We start from the raw sequence: 22,319 nt of genomic DNA on the forward strand, positions 1-22,319 counted from the left end.
TTGGTCTTTAATGCATCTTTTTAATGACGATGCCACTCTCATGTCTGTTGATGATTTCACAGCTAAATATGGTTCACTAACGAATAGAAAAGATTTTGAAAAATTAAGGCCATTCCTCAAAATGTTGTGAGCTCAGTTTCTGATCTGGTTCATGATGTCATCTCAGGGCTCCAGACTGCGACCAATTGGTCGCATTTTGTGACCAAAATTTGAGAGTGTGCGACTGAATTTTACATCCAGTCGCACATGTGCTACCAGTAATTTTGCCTCCCCCACCCTCCGTATTTTTTTATACATTAAACTTGGAAGGGACACGTCAATGATCAATGAAATCATCAATGAGACGCGAGCGCACACGCACGCAGGCAGACACACACACTCGCACACATACTCATGAGACTGGAGCAGACGCGAGCACACACTCGCGTTTCATTGAGTGATGCCTGAGGCGGCCAATGCGTGTGAGAAGAACAGGGAAAGTCACTGTAAGTGGCTAAAATATGTGGAGGGGCGGGGCCTAGAGATAAGCTCGCATCAACATCTGTGGGAAGGAAACGGAGACAAATATCATCACAACCTGATATGTGCGTCTGAGCTATGAGCAAGCCAACTATTGATTCGTTCTTCCGACCTGCAGCTAGTGTACCAGGGCCAGAGTGTACAGCAGGGGTCTCAAACTCGCGCAGCAAACCACGGTTCTCATGCAGGGCTGTTACGGCAGCACACCACTCCCGCGGGAGATGGTCAGCTGAGGAGCATAAATGTTCCACACCTACATGCATGACAGCTAACGGGGCTCTAGCATTAAACACGTGTGAGCGACAACACGATTTAGTCTTAGACACATTTAAAACACGTGGAGAAAGTGCAACGATAGACGTGTCTAAGATGAACCAGCGCCCTGGGGGTGGGGGGGGGGGGGGGGGGGGGCATGAAGGCGAAGCTGCAGCAGGACTGAAAGAGACCAGGAATTAGGAGTTGTCCTTAACATTCAATTTAGTTTTAATATGCCTCTCCCCCTAAGTATGAGCTGTGATATTATATCTTTTATAATTATTTTAATGTTTTGTAATGGATGTAGCCTTTTTTAATCAGTTGGTATTAAATTATTTTAATTGATCAGTGAACTACAAAAAACCCATAAGGACACATGTCCCATAATGCATTGTTTTGTAGTCTGTAGGGCAGCTTTCAGTCAGTTCAGTACTAAATTTCCAGCTGTGTTTGGTCAGGTTGGGGTCTTGCTTCTGCCCCTTTCTGGTGATATTTTTGTTTTGATTGACAGGTGATGTTAGAGCAAAAACAAAAATATGTCTCACACCAGGTGATCTGTGCAGTGTTGCGTCCATCTGGGTGATCTCAAACACGCTTATTGTGCATCTTGGCTGCACCTATTTGGTGTCACCAACATGAATTTCCATCCTCTAATGTTTACATACATTTAAGTATTGTTTGAAACTGTGAAAGGACCGAAAGGTTACTACGGTAATCACTTGTTACTAAAAACTTTTTTTAATTCTAAATGTTTGGTATTTTCTTTACTTATTTGTACTGTCATGACTGTGATGCTGCTGTCAGTTTACCTTGTTGTTGCATCTTCAAAAGTGCAGATTAAAATGTGACACTGAATTTGAAACAGCACATTGTAATTTCTGCATCTATTATTAAAGTATTTATTCATAATACAGTGGAAATTAGTAGATTTGGTTAGAATGTTGATTTACGGTATGCGCCCCTTTATTTTTTCTGTGTGTGCCCCTAAAATTTTCAGTTGGGGGCCACTGTGCTCCTAGTGAAAAAAGCTAGTCTGGAGCCCTGCATCTACAGACGTCCTACTGTCCCCAAGCTTCTGATTAATGGACACAACATAGCAACGTCCAAACTCCCAAACCATCAAATCAGAGAATATTTTAATGAAACGTCCTTTCCCTACATCTCAAATCCAAATTATATAACCCAATATTTTAATAATTCAAAAAAGAAACAAATACGAACTAAATATTCAAAACTCCCCATTCCTCCTAAAGCCAAGGAAGTCCACTTTAAAACTTTTTCAGGTATTTACCCATCCAATGAATTATTAAGAAAACGGTTTGGAATTCCTGAAAATTGTTGTTCTTTTTGTCATGTGGAGATTGAAACAACTGAGCATCTTTTCTTTGAATGTTTTTATTCTGATGTCTTTTGGAATAGCTTACATTATTGGCTTTTCCCCAAGATTCCACTTTTAGCAGACTTTTCTATTAAGGATATCATTTTTGGGTTTATTTTAGAAAACAATAACAAAGAACTTATTCTGAATGTTGTAATTATTTGGGGTAAATTCTATATACATAAATGCCGTTTCCTTAAAATCAAACCATTTTTTTCTACGTTTCATAAAGAACTCTGCTCTTTTTTTCATCTGTAAACTTCATGGAAAACAAACTTGCTATGGAACTTCAAAGTATCATATGTAAATTGCAGCTTTTTGATAACCCCCTAAGCTAAGAATCATTACAGTGTCTATGTAAACCCCCCTTTTTTATTTACTTTTTATTTTATTTTAATGTCTTGTATTTATTTTATTTTATTTTTCTGTATTATTGGTAAAAAATTATATTGTTTTATTCTGCATTTGTTGTTTGTACATGTCCAGTAACTTTTATCGATGTTTCTATACTTTGCATAATTGTATACAATTGTCTCAAACTGTTGACCTCAATAGACTACGTGCACGACAGAACTTCCGGTTAACTTCCGTGTTTCGAGTGTGAGGCCGACAACTTCCTGTTGGTCGTGTTATTGTTGTGGGGAGTTTTGTTGAGTTGCTAGTTTTGAGTAAATAGGAGCGGATTTCGGGTAAATGAAAGGCGTTTGGTGTTTCAACGCGTGACAAAGACATCACAACATTGTTGTGTACCCGTGTGCGAATTTGTCAAAGTACAACAGTACTAATATAAGCTTTCATAGCTTTCCAGTAGATGTGTCGGTGAGAGCCGAATGGATGGTGAACACGGCGGGAGGACTTCACCTCAAGCAAGACGAGTCGTGTTTCGTATTTGCAGCAATCGGAATGAAAATGCGTCATGTAAACACGCCGTTAGGAATACTCTGCCCCGGTCAGACTCGTTCGGATCAAAATTTCTTTCCGATCGAGATAGCTGGGTATACCGATCGTTTATCCGATGGTGGAGCATGTAAACGGTCATTCCGATCGTGTGTCACTGTTGCTCTGGGTTACGTCATGCATAGACGGTGTTTCGCTGAGAGAAAGCTTGTGAGCTCATACGGGACCGACCAGCGGCTCTGCGGACGCCCCGCGTAAAGCCCCGCTCCGCTGGGTCTCCCCTCTCTTTCACCCCTCACGAGGGAGATGCGGGGGGGATGCGTGCTCACTGACGTCTGGACCCGGCATCCGAGCTCTGCGTTCGGGCTCCGGTGCCAGTGGACCGAGTGAACCCCTCTGAGCAGAGCAGCTGGATTTATTAATGTGTTTGAAGGGAGGGTGCTTTGTTACGTCTGCGTTTTGTTATGTGTGAGAATTCGAACTGCGAGCCGAGCCGCCGCTCTGGGTTAGCGGCTGCCGGACTCGCGAGGACAGAGCAGAGCACACAGTGTGCGTGAGCTTTTCAGAGCAGAAATGCCGCTCAGTCCTTAGAAACTGTTCAAAAAATCACGACACATGGAATTGTGTTTCTAATTGTGCCCCGACAAATAAAAGCTGATGTTGTTAGCCTCTCCTAACACTGGGGTGTTCTTCAGTTCTGTTCTTCTTCCACAAAAAAAACACTGACCACAAGGATTAAATATAAAATGATGAGCGAACAGGCACTTCATAATATTCATAAAATTAATAAAAGCACGTTTGGAAGATCGCCTCGTATGTTACCGAGCTGCTGCATAAATGTGACAGCAAAGGTTTGTTTACAACGGGACACATTTCCTTTCGGTATTTTAGACACGATATTTTGCCCATGTAACCACGCACTGGTCGACAATCCTGTAGATGTCGTTCACGTCGATTTTCGGGAGACCTTGTAGAAAACGGGTGAAATATGCCATCTTTCGCAATCAGAATCTGCCGTGTCGCTGCTATAGAAGTCGCAAGCCGGAAATGGTCGGCCTCACACTCAAGGCGGCGGAAGTAGAACTCCTTACTTTGTGCACGGAGCCTATTGTCTTTTTCAATAAAAAAATAAAAAATTCTGAGCATCCTTCACCCTCCGACCTCTAGTTGGCAGCAGAGCACACGGAGCCTCTTAGAGCAGCTCTACTCTGCACAAGACAACAGGAAGACTGCAGCCAGAGGCAGCTTGTTCTGTTGTTATGAGACATGAACTATTTAGTTTTTACTTGAATGGATACCAAACAGAAACTCTGAGCCATGTTGCTGCCATTAAGATATGAAAACGTGGATTGCTGTGCTTTTTTTTTTCTCAGATAAATAAGATAGACAATGAAGCACGGCAGCAGCTAATAGGCTAATGCGCTTAGCATCTGCTAACATGCTAGCAAAGCAGGCTAAAGTTCTGCAGAACCTCCCAGCAGTGGATTCAAGTTTAGATGGATCAGAGGGATGTGTACAATGCTCTGAAAAAAGGCTGACATCGTCAGATCGTGGCGAGGAGCGTTACCAGTTTACTTCCATGTGTGAGAAGCGTGGCTGCAAAGGTGAAGCAGAGCAGATTGTAAACATACAAAGCCCCTTTTTGTCACATTTTAGCAACAGTGTGTGTGTGTCCCTTTATTTTTAAAGCACCATTCAGGCTCCTGAACTGTTTAAAAGCACTAGAGAAGCTACATTACTGCTGAAAATAAACAGCATTTTATTTACCCAATAGAAACTTATTGGTTAAGGAACATTCATTCTTTGTTTTTCTTATAATAAAAAATATTTTGTTGTGGATTTCAGACAATGTTGACTGTTTCCTTTCTATATTTTAACTTACCAAAATAAAAGCACTATGAATTTGCTTTGGTAAACGCAACTTATATATGAGATACAATTGCAGTGCTTAACATTATGATCATTCAAATCAAATCAACCTTTATTTATATAGCACTTTTTCAACAACATATGTCACTCAAAGTGCTGTGCATAAAATACAATAAAATTTAAAAACAAGATGACAAGACAAACCGTGCGACAACCCCCCCACAAAAACACACCCACACACACATCAATAAATAAATGAATAAATAAATAAAAAAGTGATAAAATGATAGAATGTAGAGACCTGGCTTTGTCCTGAAGTGGGGAAACGATATTTTGGGGACATGTCCACACCAGCGACCCCCCAACCCAAGTTCACGGAGAACACTACCACAGAACCCCCCAGATCAGATCAAAAGAGTCAGACCCAGGAGATCCCACTGCAGCGACCCCGCTCACTGAGAAGGGTCAGTCACCGATGTGGAGGATCCCTCAGAGGAAAACACTGGAGTGTAATAAAATGTAAAAGGAATAAAATTAAAATATATATAAAATATGAATAAGAAACAAATAATTACATAAACCTTAATAGACATTAAATGGTAAGACTGACTTTAAAATAAATAAATAAATGTATTTACATACACATATAAAACTAGTAAAAAGAAAAATTAATTAAAATATCAAAAAAAAATCCTAAAATTCAACTAAAAGCTAAATTAAAAAGGTAGGTCTTAAGCCGTCCTTTAAAAACATGAACTGTCTCTGCGGCCCTGAGGCTCTCTGGGAGGCTGTTCCACAGGCAAGGTCCGTAAAATCTGAATGAGGCCTCGCCGAATGTCTTTGTTCTTACTTTTGGAATAACCAAAAGGCCTGTATCAGAGGACCTCAGGGTCCGCGAGGGCTCATACTTTAAAATCATATCAGATAAATATGAAGGCCCGAGACCATAAAAACATTTGTAAACCAATAAAAGAACTTTAAAATCATTAAATAAACTGACTTTGACCATTTTACTACAGTGGAAGAAATTCAATTTAGTCAAAAGTCGGCTTTATTGTCAAATGTACTGCATCCATCAGACATACAGCACAGATGAAATTGCTTTCCTCTCACCCCACAGTGCAAGCATCATATAAAAAATAAGTAAATAAACGACTTAAAAAATAGATAAAAAGACAGCAATAATAAGAAGAATAACAGTAGTCTAAACAGTGCAGAGAGCAATGAGATGGTTAAAGTGGCAGTTTAAAGTGACAACAGTGCTGAGAACAGTAAGTGGATGAGTCAGTGATGGCAGTCTGTGGTGAAAGTGGTGATCTGAACTGTTGTGAAAGTTTTCAGTGTGGGCTTGTAGGACGGAGTGGAGGGGCCAGAGGGGGGAGGGCAGGGAGGGAGTTGAGTGTCCTTATCGCCTGATGGAGGAAACTGTCTTTTAGTCTGCTGGTTCTGGCCTGCAGACTTTGCAGCCTCCTCCCTGATGGCAGCAGGAGGAAGTGTCTCTGGGATGGGTGGGAGGGGTCCCCTGCAATCCTGATGGCTTTGCGGATGAGGCGGGAGCGGTAAATGTCCGAGAGGCCAGTAAGAGGGACACCAACGATCTTCTCAGCTGTTCTCACAATGTGCTGCAGAGTCTTCTGGCAGGACGCGTTGCAGGCTCCGTACCACACGGTGATGCAGCTGGTGAGGATGCTCTCGATGGCGCCCCTGTAGAAGGTCTGCATGATGGGGGGAGGAGCTCTGGCCCTCTTCAGTTTGCAGAGGAAGTAGAGGCGTTGTTGTTTCTTGACCAGTGATGCAGTGTTGTGGTTCCAAGAGATGTGCCCCCCCAGGAACTTGGTGCAGCTCACCCTTTCCACAGCAGCACCATTGATGATCAGTGGAGCGTGCTGGGTGGGAGTTCTCCTGAAGTCCACAACCATCTCCTTTGTCTTCTCCACATTCAGGTGGAGATTATTGTCTTTGCACCACAGAGCCAGCCTGTTCACCTCACTCCTGGAGGGGGTCTCATCGTTGTTGTTGATGAGACCCACCACCGTTGTGTCATCCGCAAACTTGATGAAGAGGTTGGAGCTTGATGTTGGGGTGCAGTCGTGAGTCAGCAGAGTGAAGAGAAGGGGGCTCAGCACACATCCTTGGGGGACCCCTGTGTTCATTGTGATGGTGCTGGAGGTGTTGTTGCCGACACGAACTGCCTGTGGTCTCCCTGTCAGAAAGTCCAGTAGCCAGTTACACAGGGAGGTGTTGAGTCCTAGCTGGTCTAGCTTGTGGATGAGCTGCTGGGGGATGAAAGTGTTGAAGGCGGAGCTGAAGTCAATGAATAGCATTCTGACATGAGAGTCTTTTGTTTCCAGGTGAGTGAGGGCTGAGTGGACGGCTGTTGAGATGGCATCATCGGTCGAACGGTTTGACCGATATGCAAACTGGTAGGGGTCCAGAGTGAGGGGGAGGGTAGACTTGATGTGCTGCATGACCAGCCGCTCAAAGCACTTCATGAAAATGGGGGTGAGAGCGATCGGGCGGTAGTCATTGTAGCAGGAGGGAGAGGACTTCTTTGGGACCGGGATGATGGTGGGGGCTTTGAAGCATGGGGGGACACCAGCCTGGCTCAGTGAGAGGTTGAAGATGTCGGTGATGACATCTGTCAGCTCATCAGCACAGTTCCTCAGGACACAGCCAGGAATGTTGACAGGTCCTGGGGCTCTCTGTGGCTTAATCCTTCCTGTCACGTGATAGCATCAGCACCAGGTCACTGGGAGGGGGAGGAGTCTTCTGTGCCGGGATGCTGTTGTCTGCCTCAAAGCGGGCAAAGAAGGTATTTAGCTGGTCCAGCAGAGGGGTAGAGTAGTCGCAGGCCTGTGGGGCGGGCTTGTAATCCGTGATGGTCTGGATGCCCCGCCACAGGTTCCTGGTGTCACCACTGTCACTGAAGCGGGCAGCCATCCTCCTGGAGAGCTCCCTCTTGGCCACCCTGATGCCTCGTGACAGGTTGGCCCTGGCTGTTCTCAGACCAGCTTCATTCCCAGCTCTGAAGGCAGCGTTCCGTTCCCTCCAGAGTCTGTGGACGTCTCCTCTCAGCCATGGCTTTTGGTTGGCTCGAAGGGTGATGGTTTTGGTGACTGTGACATCATCCATGCACTTCCTCATGTAGGATGTGACAGTCTCTGTGTACTCCTGGAGATCAGTGATGTCATTATAGGTGGCTGCTTGTTTGAATATACTCCAGTCAGTGGTGGCAAAGCAGTCCTGTAGAGCCTCAGTAGATCCCTCAGGCCACACCCGAACCACCTTTTCAGCCGGTCTGACGGCTTTCACCTTTGGCCTGTATGCTGGCATTAGCATGACAGTGGTGTGGTCTGAGGCGCCCAGGTGGGGGAGGGGGAGGGCTTTGTAGGCTCCTTTGTGTGAGGTGTAAACATTGTCCAAGATGTTTTTACCTCTTGTGGGGAAGTTGATATGTCCATGGAGTTGTGGAAACACGCTCTTGGGGTTTGCATGGTTGAAGTCCCCGGCCAGGATGAGGAAGGCATCAGGGTCTGCTGCTCACTGATGTGCTGGTGTAGTTCATACAGAGCCTCACTCCTGTTGGTGGTGGAGCTGGGAGGGATGTATGCTGCTACCAGCAGTATGGAGCTAAATTCTCTTGGCAGGTAGAATGGCCGGCATTTAACGATCATAAACTCAGCCAGGGGGGAGCAGTGTTGGTAGACCACTCTGGCATTCCTGCACCAGGCATCGTTGATGTAAACACACAGCCCTCCACCGCGGGTCTTGCCCCCCTCGACGAGCATCCTGTCGGCCCGGAAGCATGCTAACCCGGCTAGCTGGATGGCACAGTCCGGGACGTTGTCCGTTAGCCACGTTTCCACAAAGACAAAGACGCAGCACTCACTCGCAGTCTTGGACGATGTGCGTAGCAGGCGGATATAGTCCAGTTTATTGTCCAGAGATCGTACGTTGGCCAGCGTGATTGTTGGGATAGCTGGCCGGTGAGGACTAGCCGCTAGCCTAGCACGGATGCCTCCGCGCTTCCCTCTCTTTTGCTTCCTTATGCAGCGCCTGTGGCGCCTCCTCTCTGTCCGGAGCAGACCGCAGTCACGTAGTTCAGCCGCTAAGTTCCTCAGAAAATGGTCCGAAACAGTGGTTCTGCCGATGGCGAGCAGGAGCTCACGGGAGTATGAGTACATTCTTTTAAAACAATAAATCCTTGAAATCCAAAAGATAAAGCCAAAAGAAAAAACAGAAAAACACCGAAAGTAGGGGAGAGAGGAGCCGCTGCGTGTGCACGCGCCGCCAGTCAGTCAGGTCAAGTTTTTTCAAAGTCATATTTAAAAAAACAGAAAGGAAACATGTTTCAGTAAAATATCGGGATATGTATCGTATCGCCAGACTGTTGCCAATACACGCCCCTACTTGCAACTGACCGACCCCTCACTGAAGGTGAACCCCACCCTCACCCAAATGGGCTCTATGCATAGACCTGTAGAGATCTTTAAAATGAATCCAGAAACTGACAGGGAGTCAATGCAGCCATTTAAAGACCACTGTAATGTGTTCCTGTCCTCTGGTCCTCATCAGAACTCTGCTAAACTTCTCTACACTGATTCTGGTGTTGGTCCAGAACTCTAGCGTGCCCATGGTCACACAGACTGCTGCTCCTCACCACGCCCATTCAATGATGACATCATCATCTCATCAGCTGCTGTTGGAGCTCAGTCCAATGTTTCAGCTGCTATGCTGGTGGGGTTGGCCTGATGGTCTGTAATGGTTCCCGCCTTCCTGGGTTAGACACCGTTTCTCCAGAACTATAGGTTCTTGTGTGTGTCCATTGTTGGACATCAAAGCCAGTATTTGTGTCTCCATTGTGTACTGATGATCTACAGCTCACAGAGACTCTTTTATTTTGTGCTAACGGTCCAGAACCATTTGGCCTTCAGACCAACACCTCTGATCTGATTCCAGCCTTATTAACATGTCAATCACACAACAGCGAAACCCACAAGACAAACAGTAGATGTGCAGTTTGACCCTACAGCTGCCCTCCCCAGTCTGTAATTGTTCATGATAGAAATGATCAACTCAAGGGTTCAACTCACCATTCGGAGGACTCTGTTCATCTGTAAAAACGAAGATAGAAGATCAGCAATCAAACAATCTGAACTCATAAATGTTTTCTGTGATTTAAACAGTGACTGCTGCTGATTTACAATCATGTTTCTGGAAAAAAGACTCACCTCTAACCACCGTTTCTTCCTCCCTCTTGATGAGTGTTGAAATCTTCTCACAAACTGTTTTTAAAAAAAAGAGTTACCAAATAGAATCAATCAGTTGTTACTCATAAAATGTTGACTATTGAATGTATTCTTTTCACAGCTGGAAGCTGTAAAACTGTAGTCAGTGACAGAAATGAATCAAAGTTCAGTTTGTTTCCAGACTAAAGTTGTTCTCACCATCCTGGAGTATTTCCTTTTCATCTGTAAAAACAAAGACAGATCAGCAATCACACTAATGTGACCCCTAAACAGGTTTATAAATCTGAAGGTTGTCTGTTCAAAAAGGTCATTTTCAGAAGTGTGTTTTTCCCTCTCCTTTTTTCTTTTCACTTTTAAGGTTCCAACAATTTGTAGGTAGATGTGATGTTTGTAATCAGGGTTGGGGAAATAAGCCTTGGCTTCACCCAACACCTTTTTTGGTTAATTTTGTTCAATGTTTATGTTGACATTGTTCAGTGTCAATGCTTATGTTGATGTTTTTAAGTTTGTGTGTTTAACATAACCAAAATAAATGTCTCTAATTTCAAATCTCAGTGCAGACAGTCTGTTGCTGATTTATAATCATGTTTCTGTAGAAGATTCTAGAACTCACCTTCAGACAGCTGTAGATAGTTCCTCTTGTTTAAAATCTTCCGAACTGTTTGAAAACCAAAGAGTCAGTTGTTACTAATAACATGGTTACTATTTGGCTATAAAAACTAGTGTCAGAGAGAAAGATGCATCAAAGTTCAGTTTGTTTCCAGACTAAAGTGTTGTACTCACACTTCAGGAGTGTCATCTCTTCATCTGTAAAAACTATGACAGAAGACCAGCAATCAAACAAATCTCTAAACATGTTTATGAATGTGAAGGTTGTCTGTTAGAATCTCAGAGCAGACATAGTCTGATGATGATTTATAATCATGTTTCTGTAGAGAAGATTCTAGATCTCACCTCGAGGCAGCTTTAGTTCATTTCTCTTGTTTAAAATCCTCAAAATCCTCTGAACTGTGTGAAAAACAAAGAAGAGTTAACTTCTAATAACAGTCAGTTTTTGCTAATAACGTGGTTACTATGTTGTATGTCCTAATGCAGGGGTCGGCAACCCATGGCTCCGGAGCCAGATGTGGCTCTTTGATCCTTCTGTTGTGGCTCCCTGTGACTTTGGAAAATAATGAGTATTTTATAAAAATTCAAATTTATTTTAGTTTGTTCATTTTTCATGGCATTTCAAAGGCGCTGGTGGCTCAGTGCGAGGCACGTGCCACGTAAAAAACAGCTTCCTTGGTGGGCTCGTGTTTGTCGGGCGAGGGCTGCGGAGCTGAAAGCAGGAGGAGACACGCGGGGCGGCTTCAATAAACACTCCGGGTATGGAGTAATTTTCTGCCGGCGGCTTGGCGTGGCGCGGAACGGGGAGCGGCTTTCTGGTGACGGAGAGTTTGCGCCGGTGTTTTGGACTCCCGTGTGCGCTGATGTGTGTTTCAGAGCAGGGGAGCTCGTCGCGTCGGTCGCGATCGACGGGTCATCTTCGGGGACGTGGGGGAGATTGAAGGGGAAGAGAGTGCTTCTTGAAAATCCACCAGCCAATCAAAATCCTCACCGAAAAGTACGGGACTTGATTGACAGGCAGAATGGCCAATCGGACATCCTCTGACACATACCTCACTGCAGACGCGAGTTTAAATGCGCTCAGCGCAAACTCTGCCTTCAGAACGTCTTTTTCTTCCCGCGGAACATCATGTCCCCGGTAGAAGTCCAGCAACCGGAGTTTATTAAAGCCGCCCCGCGTGTCTCCTCCTGCTATAAGCTCTGCAGTTCTCGCCCGATTAATACGAGCTCATCAAGGAAGCTGTGAGGCACGCGCTTTATACTGTTGCGGAGTGTGTGTTTGTGCTGAGCGGCGCGCGTGCCACGAGGGAGGGGCACATGCAGGTGGAGATGGGGGTGTGAGCACGGAGCGGAGGTGTGTGCGTGAAATATATTGTGTGTTCGGAGGACGGAGCACTAAATTAGTAGTCGTTGTTCCCCATCAATACTGATCAATACGGAGCCAGCAGCGCCAAATGCCTCACAATATGCCACGCCCCCCGCATTGCACCGTTTACAGCAGAGCATGAATACGATGGTCGCTGCTTTCTGTCTTTGTAATAAAACGCCTAATCTGTTAATACAAAAGTATCTTTATGTAAACTCACTGTGTAGTTTTTAATCATCAGTACATAAACAATAATGTTGAAATAAACATGTAACAAATAAACATGAAGATGAAAAGAAAGAAGTACTTTTTTTTATCTTTTCTGGCCCGCGATCTACACTTATGTCCTTGAAAATCGATCGCGATCGACGTAATGAGCACCCTTGATATAATATATACATGCATAATATATATAATGATGTCAAAACGGGTTGTGGCTCCGGGTGCTTTTTTTTCCATTAGGGGCGGTCCCAAATGGCTCTTTGAGTAAAAAAGGTTGCCGACCCCTGTCCTAATGAACCAAAGTTCAGTTTGTTTCCAGACTAAAGTTGTTCTCACCATCCTGGAATGTTTGCTTTTCATCTGTGAAAACAAAGACAGAAGATCAGCAATCAAACAAATCTCTAAACAAGTTCATGAATGTGAAGGTTGTCTGTTCAAATCTCAGAGCAGACAGAGTCTGATGATGATTTATAATCATGTTTCTGTAGAGAAGATTCATGATCTCACATTTATACAGCCATAGATCATTTCTTCCTCTGAAAAACTTCTTAATTATCTTCTTAACTGTTGGAGAAACCAGAAAAAGAGTTACCTTCTGATCATAATCAGTTGTTCTAATAACATGTGAACTATTTGCAGTGACAGAAATCAATAAATTCTCCTCCACACACTTCTGTTTGTTTCCCAACCACTCACCTTTTTCCAGACTTTCCTGGACTGCAGATCCTTGTTGTAATGTCCTCAAAATCAAGTAACGTGCTGTTTGATAAACAACAACAGAGTTAACTCATGATAATAATCAGCTGTACCTAATTAAACTGTTTATTATTTAAACATAGTTATTTTCACAGCTGGAGGCTGAAAACTGTCAGTGACAGAAATAAATCAAAGTTCACATCCTAGTTGTTGCACTGACCAGTCAGAAGCTTCAGAATGGAATCTGGAACCAAAGAAAGATCAGCAATCAAACAAATCTGAAGCCACCACACATTTATTCACACTTGATTTGTTATTTATTAACTGGATCTGCAATCTGTAACAATGATATCTGGATTTAATGACATTGTAATCTGATTATGATCAATTATTACATAACGGTTATAGTTACTGTTTGTTTACTGAATTAATGAATGTTTTCTGGAGAAAATCATCAATAAGGACTTGATTTAGTAACTTGAAAAGAATATGACTCAAAAGTCTCTGTTTTTAAACAATGTTTTTCATCATTTCTGTTATGAGTTTGATAAATCTGTACGTTTTTATTGTATTGACTACAATTAATGCTTGAAATAAATATAACAAATTTATTAAATCTGAATATTTTCTGTTCAAAGTTCCGAGTCTGTGATTCAAACACAGACTGATGCTGATTTACATCCATGATTCTGTAGAACATTCAGGATCTCACCTTCAGACAGATTTGTTTCATTTCCTTCATTTAGAGTCCTCAAAATCTCCTTATCAGCTGTGTGAAAAACCAAAGAAGAGTTCACTTCTAGTAACAGTCAGTTGTAAATAATGACATGTTTACTATGTTGTTGTAAAAACTGTGGTCAGTGACAGAAATGAATCAAAGTTCAGTTTGTTTCCAAACTACAGTGGTTCTCACCATCCAGGAGTTTTATCTCTACATCTGTAAAACAAAGACAGAAGATCAGCAATCAAACAATCTGAACTCGTGAATGTTTTCTGTTCAAAGTTCAGAGTCTGTGATTCAAACACAGACTGATGCTGATTTATAATCATGATTCTGTAGAAGATTCAGGATCTCACCTGGAACCAACCCTGCATCTTTAATTTCTGTGAAAATCCTGTCATGTTCTGTTTGAGAAACCAAAACAGAGTTAACGTCTACATGCTGAACACATGGACACAGAGAGTCTGTGATTCAAACACAGACTGATGATGATTTACACTCATGTTTCTGTAGAACATTCATGATCTCACCTGTAACCGACCCTGCAGCAGGTGTTTCTGCTGAGTTCCTGTCATGTTCTGTTTGAGAAACCAAAACAGAGTTAACGTCTACATGCTGAACACACGGACACAGAGAGTCTGTGATTCAAACACAGACTGATGATGATCTACATCCATGATTCTGTAGAACATTCATGATCTCACCTGTGAGTGGCATTGTTTCACGTATTTCTTTGATAATCCTCCAGAGTCCTGTTGGAGAAACCAAGACAGAGTTAGCTTGTCGTCTCCATGTTGAGTTCAGAATCATGGATCAGGTTTGAGTTTCATCTGCAACCATTCAGATGTGTTTCTGACACCTGCTTCTCTTTACATGGATCTACTGACACTGACTGAAACAGAGGGTCATTGAAAGCAGCACCATGTGGAACCTGTTCATCAGAACTCTGTGTTTCCAACAGAGAACCAAGCAGAACCAGACGGAGGACTTTAGAGACCCTGAATTCATTCCACACCACAACCACATTCAACAAGCTCACATCAGGAACACACATGGATGTTTGCAGTTTAACACGATAGAAACTGGACTGTTTCTTACTGTGTTTGAGATGAATCCATCTACAAAGAAAAACTAAAAGAACAACTGAAACAAGTGAAGCAAGTGTAATAACCACAGGTTTCCACACAGGAACACCTGTTCCACCTACAAAAACAGAAGACAGAGAATAAACAGAGTCAGAAATGACTGGTTCTGGGTTCTAGTGGTTTCAGTGATTCTCTGGTTTCTACAAACATGATGACTCACCAGGAAGGAAAGGATTCAACAGTTTGGTACTGTTCTCAGAGCTGACAGAATTCTTCAGGCTGCAGACAAACGTCTCTGTCTTTGTGTCCTGAAGACCAAAGTTCAAAGTTTCATCATCGTGGACAGAAGTCAGAATCCTCACTAGAGGAAAACTAGGACTGAACTGTGTTTCTGTTCCAATTCTGTCAATAATTGTAGAGTTTGTGTCTGAATGTCAAACATTGTCTCTGTACCTCTGTGATCTGTAGCTCTGGGCCTTTTACACGTCTGTTATCAAGAATCCAGAAAACCTCCATATGTCCCACATTCTCAGGCGTATAGGCGTGCATACATCTGATGGTACAGTTGGGGGTTTCCCCAGGATAACAGTCATGACTAATGCTGGGTTTGGGGACTGGATCTGAAAACAGAACAAATACAGAACTGGTTCTGATGAATAAATCAACGACAGTTACAGAAAAACTAACTAGAACTTACAGAGAACTCGTAGTTCCAGAGCAGATCTGGTTTTTTCGTTAATATCTGGCGTGTAAACACCGCTGTGCTCCGGTCTCACATTATTGATGGTCAGTTGTCCTGTTTCAGTGTTTAAGCTGCTGGTATCTGGAAGAATGACAGAGATTTATGCTGAAACATTTCCAACACTGAATCTGTTCACATTTCAGACAAACAAACAGATTCTTCCATCACTAGACAGTAAACCAACAGCAGGTTAGTGTGAAAGTTAGCATCATCTTCAGGCTAAAACAACAACAAGGTTTCATCACCAAAGTCTCATCGTAGTTGTTTATTATTAGAAATCTACTAAGTTCTCACTGTTAAAGATGTTGTAGAAAAATAGATCCCCTCCAAGCCACTCTGCAGCTAAATTATCTCCATGTTTCCATGTTATGGTGGTGATGGACGTTACTGCTTCAACTGGACGGAGGACAACGCTGGAGCCCTTTAACACGTCAATGACCTTCACTGTAAAACAAAGTCAGTACCTTCATCAATAACATTATCAGCATCAGTAGGATTATTTATTGATTATCTTACATTGACATCAAAGAAAGTCATTTCTGGATTAAACAGGATTCTAATTGAAGCTAAAAGCAGAACTGAATGGTTCTGTACGCTGAAGCCCACAAACAGTGGTAGTCTTCAGAGAAACAGGTTTCCATAGCAACCATAGTCCTCCATGGATGGAGTTCATCCATGTGTTCATGTCTCTGCATCAAAGTTCTTCTAGTTTCCATTTACCACATGCAGATTGAACAAGTTGTTGTTCAGAGTTTCTTAGAGTTTCTCTGTAACTGAACAACCAGCATCTAGTTATTTAGTTAAGGTGACATGAAAACTGAAGAATGTTTATGTCTGTTTAATGTTTAAGAACATTGATGACATCTACCAGAATATTTCTACACATTAACAACAAACAGAACACTGATGACAGCAAACAAAGTAATTTTCTGTTTTTAACAGTAATATTCAACACAGAGAATAACCAGAGTCAGAAATGACTGGTTCTGGGTTTTAGTGGTTTCAGTGATTCTCTGGTTTCTACAAACATGATGACTCACCAGGAAGGAAAGGATTCAACAGTTTGGTGCTGTTCTCAGAGCTGACAGAATTCTTCAGGCTGCAGATAAACGTCTCCGTCTTTGTGTCCTGAAGACCAAAGTTCAAAGTTTCATCATCGTGGACAGAAGTCAGAATCCTCACTAGAGGAAAACTAGGACTGAACTGTGTTTCTGTTCCAATTCTGTCAATAATTGTAGAGTTTGTGTCTGAATGTCAAACATTGTCTCTGTACCTTAGTGATCTGTAGCTCTGGGCCTTTTACACGTCTGTTATCAAGAATCCAGAAAACCTCCACATGTCCCAGATCATCCGTTCTGTCAAACTTACAGGTGAGGGTACAGGTGAGGGTTTCCCCAGGAACACAGTCATGACTAATGGTGGGTTTGGGGACTGGAGCTGGAAAGAGAACAAATATAAAACTGGTTCTGATGAATAAATTTGTTTGTTTGCTTATTTATTTATTTAAAGTAATACATGGGGGCCATGGGTCATGTGTTTAACGGAGGGGAGTGGGAAGGGTGAAGGGTGGGTTGGGTTTTTACTGTAATGTTGTGTGTTTTCTGTTTTTATTGTTAAAGCGCTTTGAGCTGCACAAATGCATGAGAAGCGCTGTTTTTAAATAAAGTTTGATTTGATTTGACTGATATGATAAATCAACGACAGTTACAGAAAAACTAACTAGAACTTACAGAGAACTCGTAGTTTCATAGCAGATCTGGTTTTTTCGTTAATATCTGGCGTGTAAACACCGCTGTGCTCCGGTCTCACATTATTGATGGTCAGTTGTCCTGTTTCAGTGTTTAAACTGCAGCCATCTGGAAGAATGACAGAGATTTATGCTGAAACCTTTCCAACACTGAATCTGTTCACATTTCAGACAAACAAACAGATTCTTCCATCACTAGACAGTAAACCAACAGCAGGTTAGTGTGAAAGTTAGCATCATCTTCAGGCTAAAACAACAACAAGGTTTCATCACCAAAGTCTCAGCGTAGTTGTTTATTATTAGAAATCTACTAAGTTCTCACTGTTAAAGATGTTGTAGAAAAATAGATTCCCTCCAAGCCACTCTGCAGCTAAATTATCTCCATGTTTCCATGTTATGGTGGTGATGGACGTTACTGCTTCAACTGGACGGAGGACAACGCTGGAGCCCTTTAACACGTCAATGACCTTCACTGTAAAACAAAGTCAGTACCTTCATCAATAACATTATCAGCATCAGTAGGATTATTTATTGATTATCTTACATTGACATCAAAGAAAGTCATTTCTGGATTAAACAGGATTCTAATTGAAGCTAAAAGCAGAACTGAATGGTTCTGTACGCTGAAGCCCACAAACAGTGGTAGTCTTCAGAGAAACAGGTTTCCATAGCAACCATAGTCCTCCATGGATGGAGTTCATCCATGTGTTCATGTCTCTGCATCAAAGTTCTTCTAGTTTCCATTCACCACATGCAGATTGAACAAGTTGTTGGTCAAAGTTTCTTAGAGTTTCTCTGTAACTGAACAACCAGCATCTAGTTATTTAGTTAAGGTGACATGAAAACTGAAGAATGTTTATGTCTGTTTAATGTTTGAGAACATTGATGACATCTACCAGAACTCTGACAGCTGTTGATTGAATTGATTTACACATGTTTCCCTGAGTAAGAAATAAAAACGTTTGATTACTTTCTTGTTATTTTCAAAGTAAACTTGAAACAGTAGTTTTTACATTTTAGGGTCATCACGTGTTGAGTTCATAAAGTGAAACCTATGGAGTGATATTCCTGACACCACGCTCAACACAAAACTCTCCAGGTTGTAAATGAGAATATTAAATATTTGCTTTAAAAACGTTTTACTCTCAATTTTTTTTCTTTTAAAAAATATGTTTGCGTTTGTAAAACATGTTTTCTCATGCGTTGTGTGTCATCTCGCTTTCTTCCTATCTTTAATATTTCTGAGTTCAATTTCAGTTTGACTTGGCCAAGCTTTCATCAAACAGCTGCTGATTGGTCCAGATTCTAACCAATCAGGCGTCTCTGTCTCACATTGACAGTACTCTGAGGCAGACATGGACTTTTTGTCGGTTCTGTTCTAACGGGGTTCTGCTGTTTTCAACCATTCAGGTCCGTTTCTCTCAGAGAAAACCCAGAAGGAGCAGCAGAGCAGCTGAAATCAAACAGTTTAGCATTTATTCTATTATTTATTTATTTATTTATTATTCATGTCAGTGTAGAGACCAACGTGGTTAAAATGTCTGCAGTAGAAAAAAACATCAAAGCTCTGACTCTGTCCAGCAGGAAGAAACACTTTGAGATTTAAATCTGAACTATTGTTTGATTTTCATCTATAAATGTTGAAATATGAAGAGAAAATAGCATTTTTTCAGGAGTAATTACTCTATCTTTAGACAAACACTCATGAGTTCTAAAACATGAGACACTGAAAATGAACAGAGTTAAAATGTTTCTCCTGTTAAATCCATTTTGAGGTTCCTGTGGTGATCCATCATTCTTTTGCTCATTACTGCTGTTCATGTAGTCCAGAACACGTGTGCAGCATTAAATAATATGTGCTGTAAATCTTTTATTGTTTTGTTTTAACAAACAGACCTTAAAGAAAATCAAACTTTTTACCAATAATTGTCTCTGCAGGATTCACAGATTCAATTTTTTTTTCAATTCAATTTTATTTGTATAGCCCAAAATCACAACAACAGTCGTCTCGATGGGCTTCGAAGTAAAACATGAAATCAAAAGGATCACGAATACAAAGAGTTCAATAGAAAAATACTAAAATGAACTAACAAACTGACTAAATGATCATCCCTCAGACCTGTAGATTTAATGTCAGCAGATCAACTTTACAGTGTCAGGAGATCCTCAGCCAGAAATTCACTAATCTGACCAAATAAACATTAACCAATGCTAAAAATGATGCATGTTCTCCCCGTGTATGTGTGGGTTCTCTCCAGGATCTCCAGCTTCCTCCCTCCGTCCATAAGGCCCATCTCAGTGAGCATGGGACACCACAGGGGTGTATCCTGAGCCCACTGCTGTTCAGTCTGCTCATGACTGCACAGCCAGAGGCAGCACCAACCACCAACTCCACAGTGGTCATCAGGAAAGCACCGCAGCGTCTCCATCCCCTCCAGAGACTCAGGAAGGCTGGAGTTCCAACCCCTCACCTCATCACTTCTACCATGGAGAACATCCTGACTCAGAGCTTCACTTCCTGGTTCTGCAGCTGCAGAGTTCAGGACAAACAACGACTCAGCAGGATTGTTGCAGCACTGCCTACGCAGACCACCCTCCATCATCAGGGACCCCCAGCCCCCCCCCCCCCCCCCCCCCCCCCCATATGGACTGTTCTCCCTCAGGCCATCTGTTCAGGTTCAGGAGCATCAGCTGCAGATCCAGCAGGAAGCTAAGAAGCTGTGAGGCTGAAGGGGTTGTCCTCCTCATGCATTCATGCTCTCACAAACTCAACTCTGCAATGAGATCCAAGGATCACCCCCCCCCCCCATAACCTGAAGACACAATACATAGACACAGACTCTAGTAACACCCCCGCCCCCAAAACAAGAGCTGCTGCTACGCATATAGTCACTTTTCTCACTGAATGTTGGTCTCTATTCTATTGTACTCTCTTTTATCTTATATTAATCTTTTTTATCTGTATTTCTTTACCTTAATGTTTTATTCATCTTATTTTATTGTAGGATTTTTCTCTTTGCACTGTCTTGCTAGCAGCTAACAGCATCTCGTCTCACCCGTGTACTTCCTCACAGATACTGTGTGAAGTGACAATAAAAGCCATCTTGAATCTGCAAAAACATGCTTCATAGGTTGATTGACATCTCTAAACTGTCCATAGGTGTGAATGTGAGAGTGAATGGATGTGTGAGTAGAGCTGTGACCGTGTCGAATTTTGAACCACCAGGGGGCGCGGTGTCAGGGTTAACCGCAGCCCCCCCAAAAAACACACAAAATCCCCCGGCGGCCGCATCAGAAATGAATACAATTACAACGTACTAGTCTTTGTTAACAAACAACAGTAACAACTAACTACTACCTATCTAACTAATGAACTAACTATAGGTGTTGTAGATTGACGTCTTGTGTAGGAATAGGAGGAAGGTGTGCACACGTGTGTTGGGGGTGTGTGTTGATTCTTCTGCTCTGTAGCTGCACGCAAGTTTCACCAGTGCTCTCTGGTACAGACATCTTCTCAGAATATTATCTATTGCCCAGTAATAAACAGGCTGCAGACACTGTCACTTTTCCGGTAGCCATGAAGCCTGACACCCATGAAGAACGTGGGGCAGGAGGCTCCGCCTTTGCTTATACCAGGGGTCTCAAACTCGCGGCCCGTGGGCTGTTTGCGGCCCCCAAGATGATATTTTGCGGCCCCCGCCTTCATGTGAAATTTTAATGTTAATGCGGCCCACCAGTCTGTATGAATGACACTTTTTTTTTTTGTCATGCACGGAGCTGACCAACCAGTGGGGTAAATGACTCTTGGGGGCGTGACATTAAACCGGCTTGAAACCAGGGGAACATTTAAAGGCAGGACACCTGACAGCCCCCCCCGGACCACGTTAAGGAGTTCCTTACTTTCCTTTTTAGAGCGTGTTTATTCGCTCGTAATTTTCTAAATACATGCAGTCACTGCTGAACCTTTCTCTGGGTCACACAGACCCGGAGGAGGGTTACGGTTAAGGTTACGGTTAGGCACGCGGCGGTGTATCAACCCCAACCAAAAAGTTCTCTCCGCTCCTGCAGGAGTCGGGTCACTGCGGAGAATAAATGTCCCACACCTAAATGCGTGGCAGCTAACTATAGACATAGACACACTGAAAATACGTGTGGAAAATGCAACGATAGACGTGATGGGAGATGAATCAGCGTCGCGCCTGGATCGTCAGGGAGACCAGGCGGGGGGGGGGGTTTGGGTGACGGCGATGCTGCAGCGAGCCTGAAGGAGAACAGAAAGTTGGAGTTGTCCTTAACTTTCAATTTAGTTTTAATCTGCCTCTCCTCTTTATTTTAATGTTTAGTAATGTATATAGCCTGTTTAAATCAATTGGTATTTTAAATTATTTTAATTGATCACTCAACTACAAAAAACCATCACGACACATTTCCCACAATGCATTGTTTTGTAGTCAATGGCGGCTTGCAGTCAGTGCAGTATTACATTTCCAGCTGTGTTCACTCAGGTTGGGGTCTTGCTGCTCCCGCCCCTTTCTGGTGATATTTTTGTGATGATTGACAGGTGATGTTGGAACAAAAACATCTGTCTCACACCAGGTGATCTGCGCAGCGTTTCGTCCACCTGAGTGATCTCAAACACGCTTATTGTCCATCTGGGCTGCACATATTTGGTGTCACCAACATGAATGTCCATCCGTTTTTTATGAAAACATGGGAGTGGCTGACTGGCTGCTCCACAATAACTAGTGACCGGGGTTTAAATATGCTAAAGTCATAAGAAAGAAAATCCAAAAATGGTTTCTGAATTTTGTTTCTCCTTTACGGATTTGTGTTTTAAAAAGTAAACTTTAAAAAAAAATTCAACACAGACTCAGAATTGGGAGCAGATCCTCTCTGACGTCTCCACCTTCAATGTCAATAAATCCAAGTCCATTCCATCAATCATCTTCATCCACTCTGAGGGT

At 42.7% G+C, this 22,319-nt stretch overlaps 1 protein-coding gene across 6 annotated transcripts in view; it reads right to left on the reverse strand.

Moving 5' to 3' along the window:
• LOC144989702 (uncharacterized) overlaps positions 1-22,319 on the reverse strand; it is a 44,094-nt gene that overhangs the window by 19,372 nt on the left and 2,403 nt on the right. For 4 of the 6 annotated variants that reach the window (XM_078942307.1, XM_078942310.1, XM_078942308.1 and 1 more), the window contains 24 exons: positions 17,678-17,827; positions 17,339-17,464; positions 16,882-17,045; positions 16,649-16,736; positions 15,903-16,052; positions 15,564-15,689; positions 15,320-15,486; positions 15,087-15,174; positions 14,880-14,984; positions 14,486-14,533; positions 14,312-14,359; positions 14,138-14,185; positions 13,974-13,997; positions 13,773-13,829; positions 13,281-13,304; positions 13,061-13,123; positions 12,872-12,928; positions 12,701-12,724; positions 11,122-11,175; positions 10,951-10,983; positions 10,781-10,825; positions 10,366-10,389; positions 10,150-10,203; positions 10,012-10,032 (listed from right to left, as the gene is read on the reverse strand). In XM_078942307.1, coding sequence (XP_078798433.1) covers positions 10,012-10,032; positions 10,150-10,203; positions 10,366-10,389; positions 10,781-10,825; positions 10,951-10,983; positions 11,122-11,175; positions 12,701-12,724; positions 12,872-12,928; positions 13,061-13,123; positions 13,281-13,304; positions 13,773-13,829; positions 13,974-13,997; positions 14,138-14,185; positions 14,312-14,359; positions 14,486-14,533; positions 14,880-14,984; positions 15,087-15,174; positions 15,320-15,486; positions 15,564-15,689; positions 15,903-16,052; positions 16,649-16,736; positions 16,882-17,045; positions 17,339-17,464; positions 17,678-17,827 — 1,788 coding nt within the window. Of the gene's footprint in view, positions 1-5,003; positions 9,191-10,011; positions 10,033-10,149; positions 10,204-10,365; positions 10,390-10,780; positions 10,826-10,950; positions 10,984-11,121; positions 11,176-12,700; positions 12,725-12,871; positions 12,929-13,060; positions 13,124-13,280; positions 13,305-13,772; positions 13,830-13,973; positions 13,998-14,137; positions 14,186-14,311; positions 14,360-14,485; positions 14,534-14,879; positions 14,985-15,086; positions 15,175-15,319; positions 15,487-15,563; positions 15,690-15,902; positions 16,053-16,648; positions 16,737-16,881; positions 17,046-17,338; positions 17,465-17,677; positions 17,828-22,319 lie in introns of those variants that run through there. The other 2 variants (XM_078942305.1, XM_078942306.1) reach the window with 2 other exon arrangements.

The sequence above is a fragment of the Oryzias latipes genome, chromosome 2, assembly GCF_053564925.1.
Source record: "Oryzias latipes strain Hd-rR chromosome 2, Olatipes_Hd-rR_3.1".
Classification (NCBI taxonomy): Eukaryota; Metazoa; Chordata; class Actinopteri; order Beloniformes; family Adrianichthyidae; genus Oryzias; species Oryzias latipes.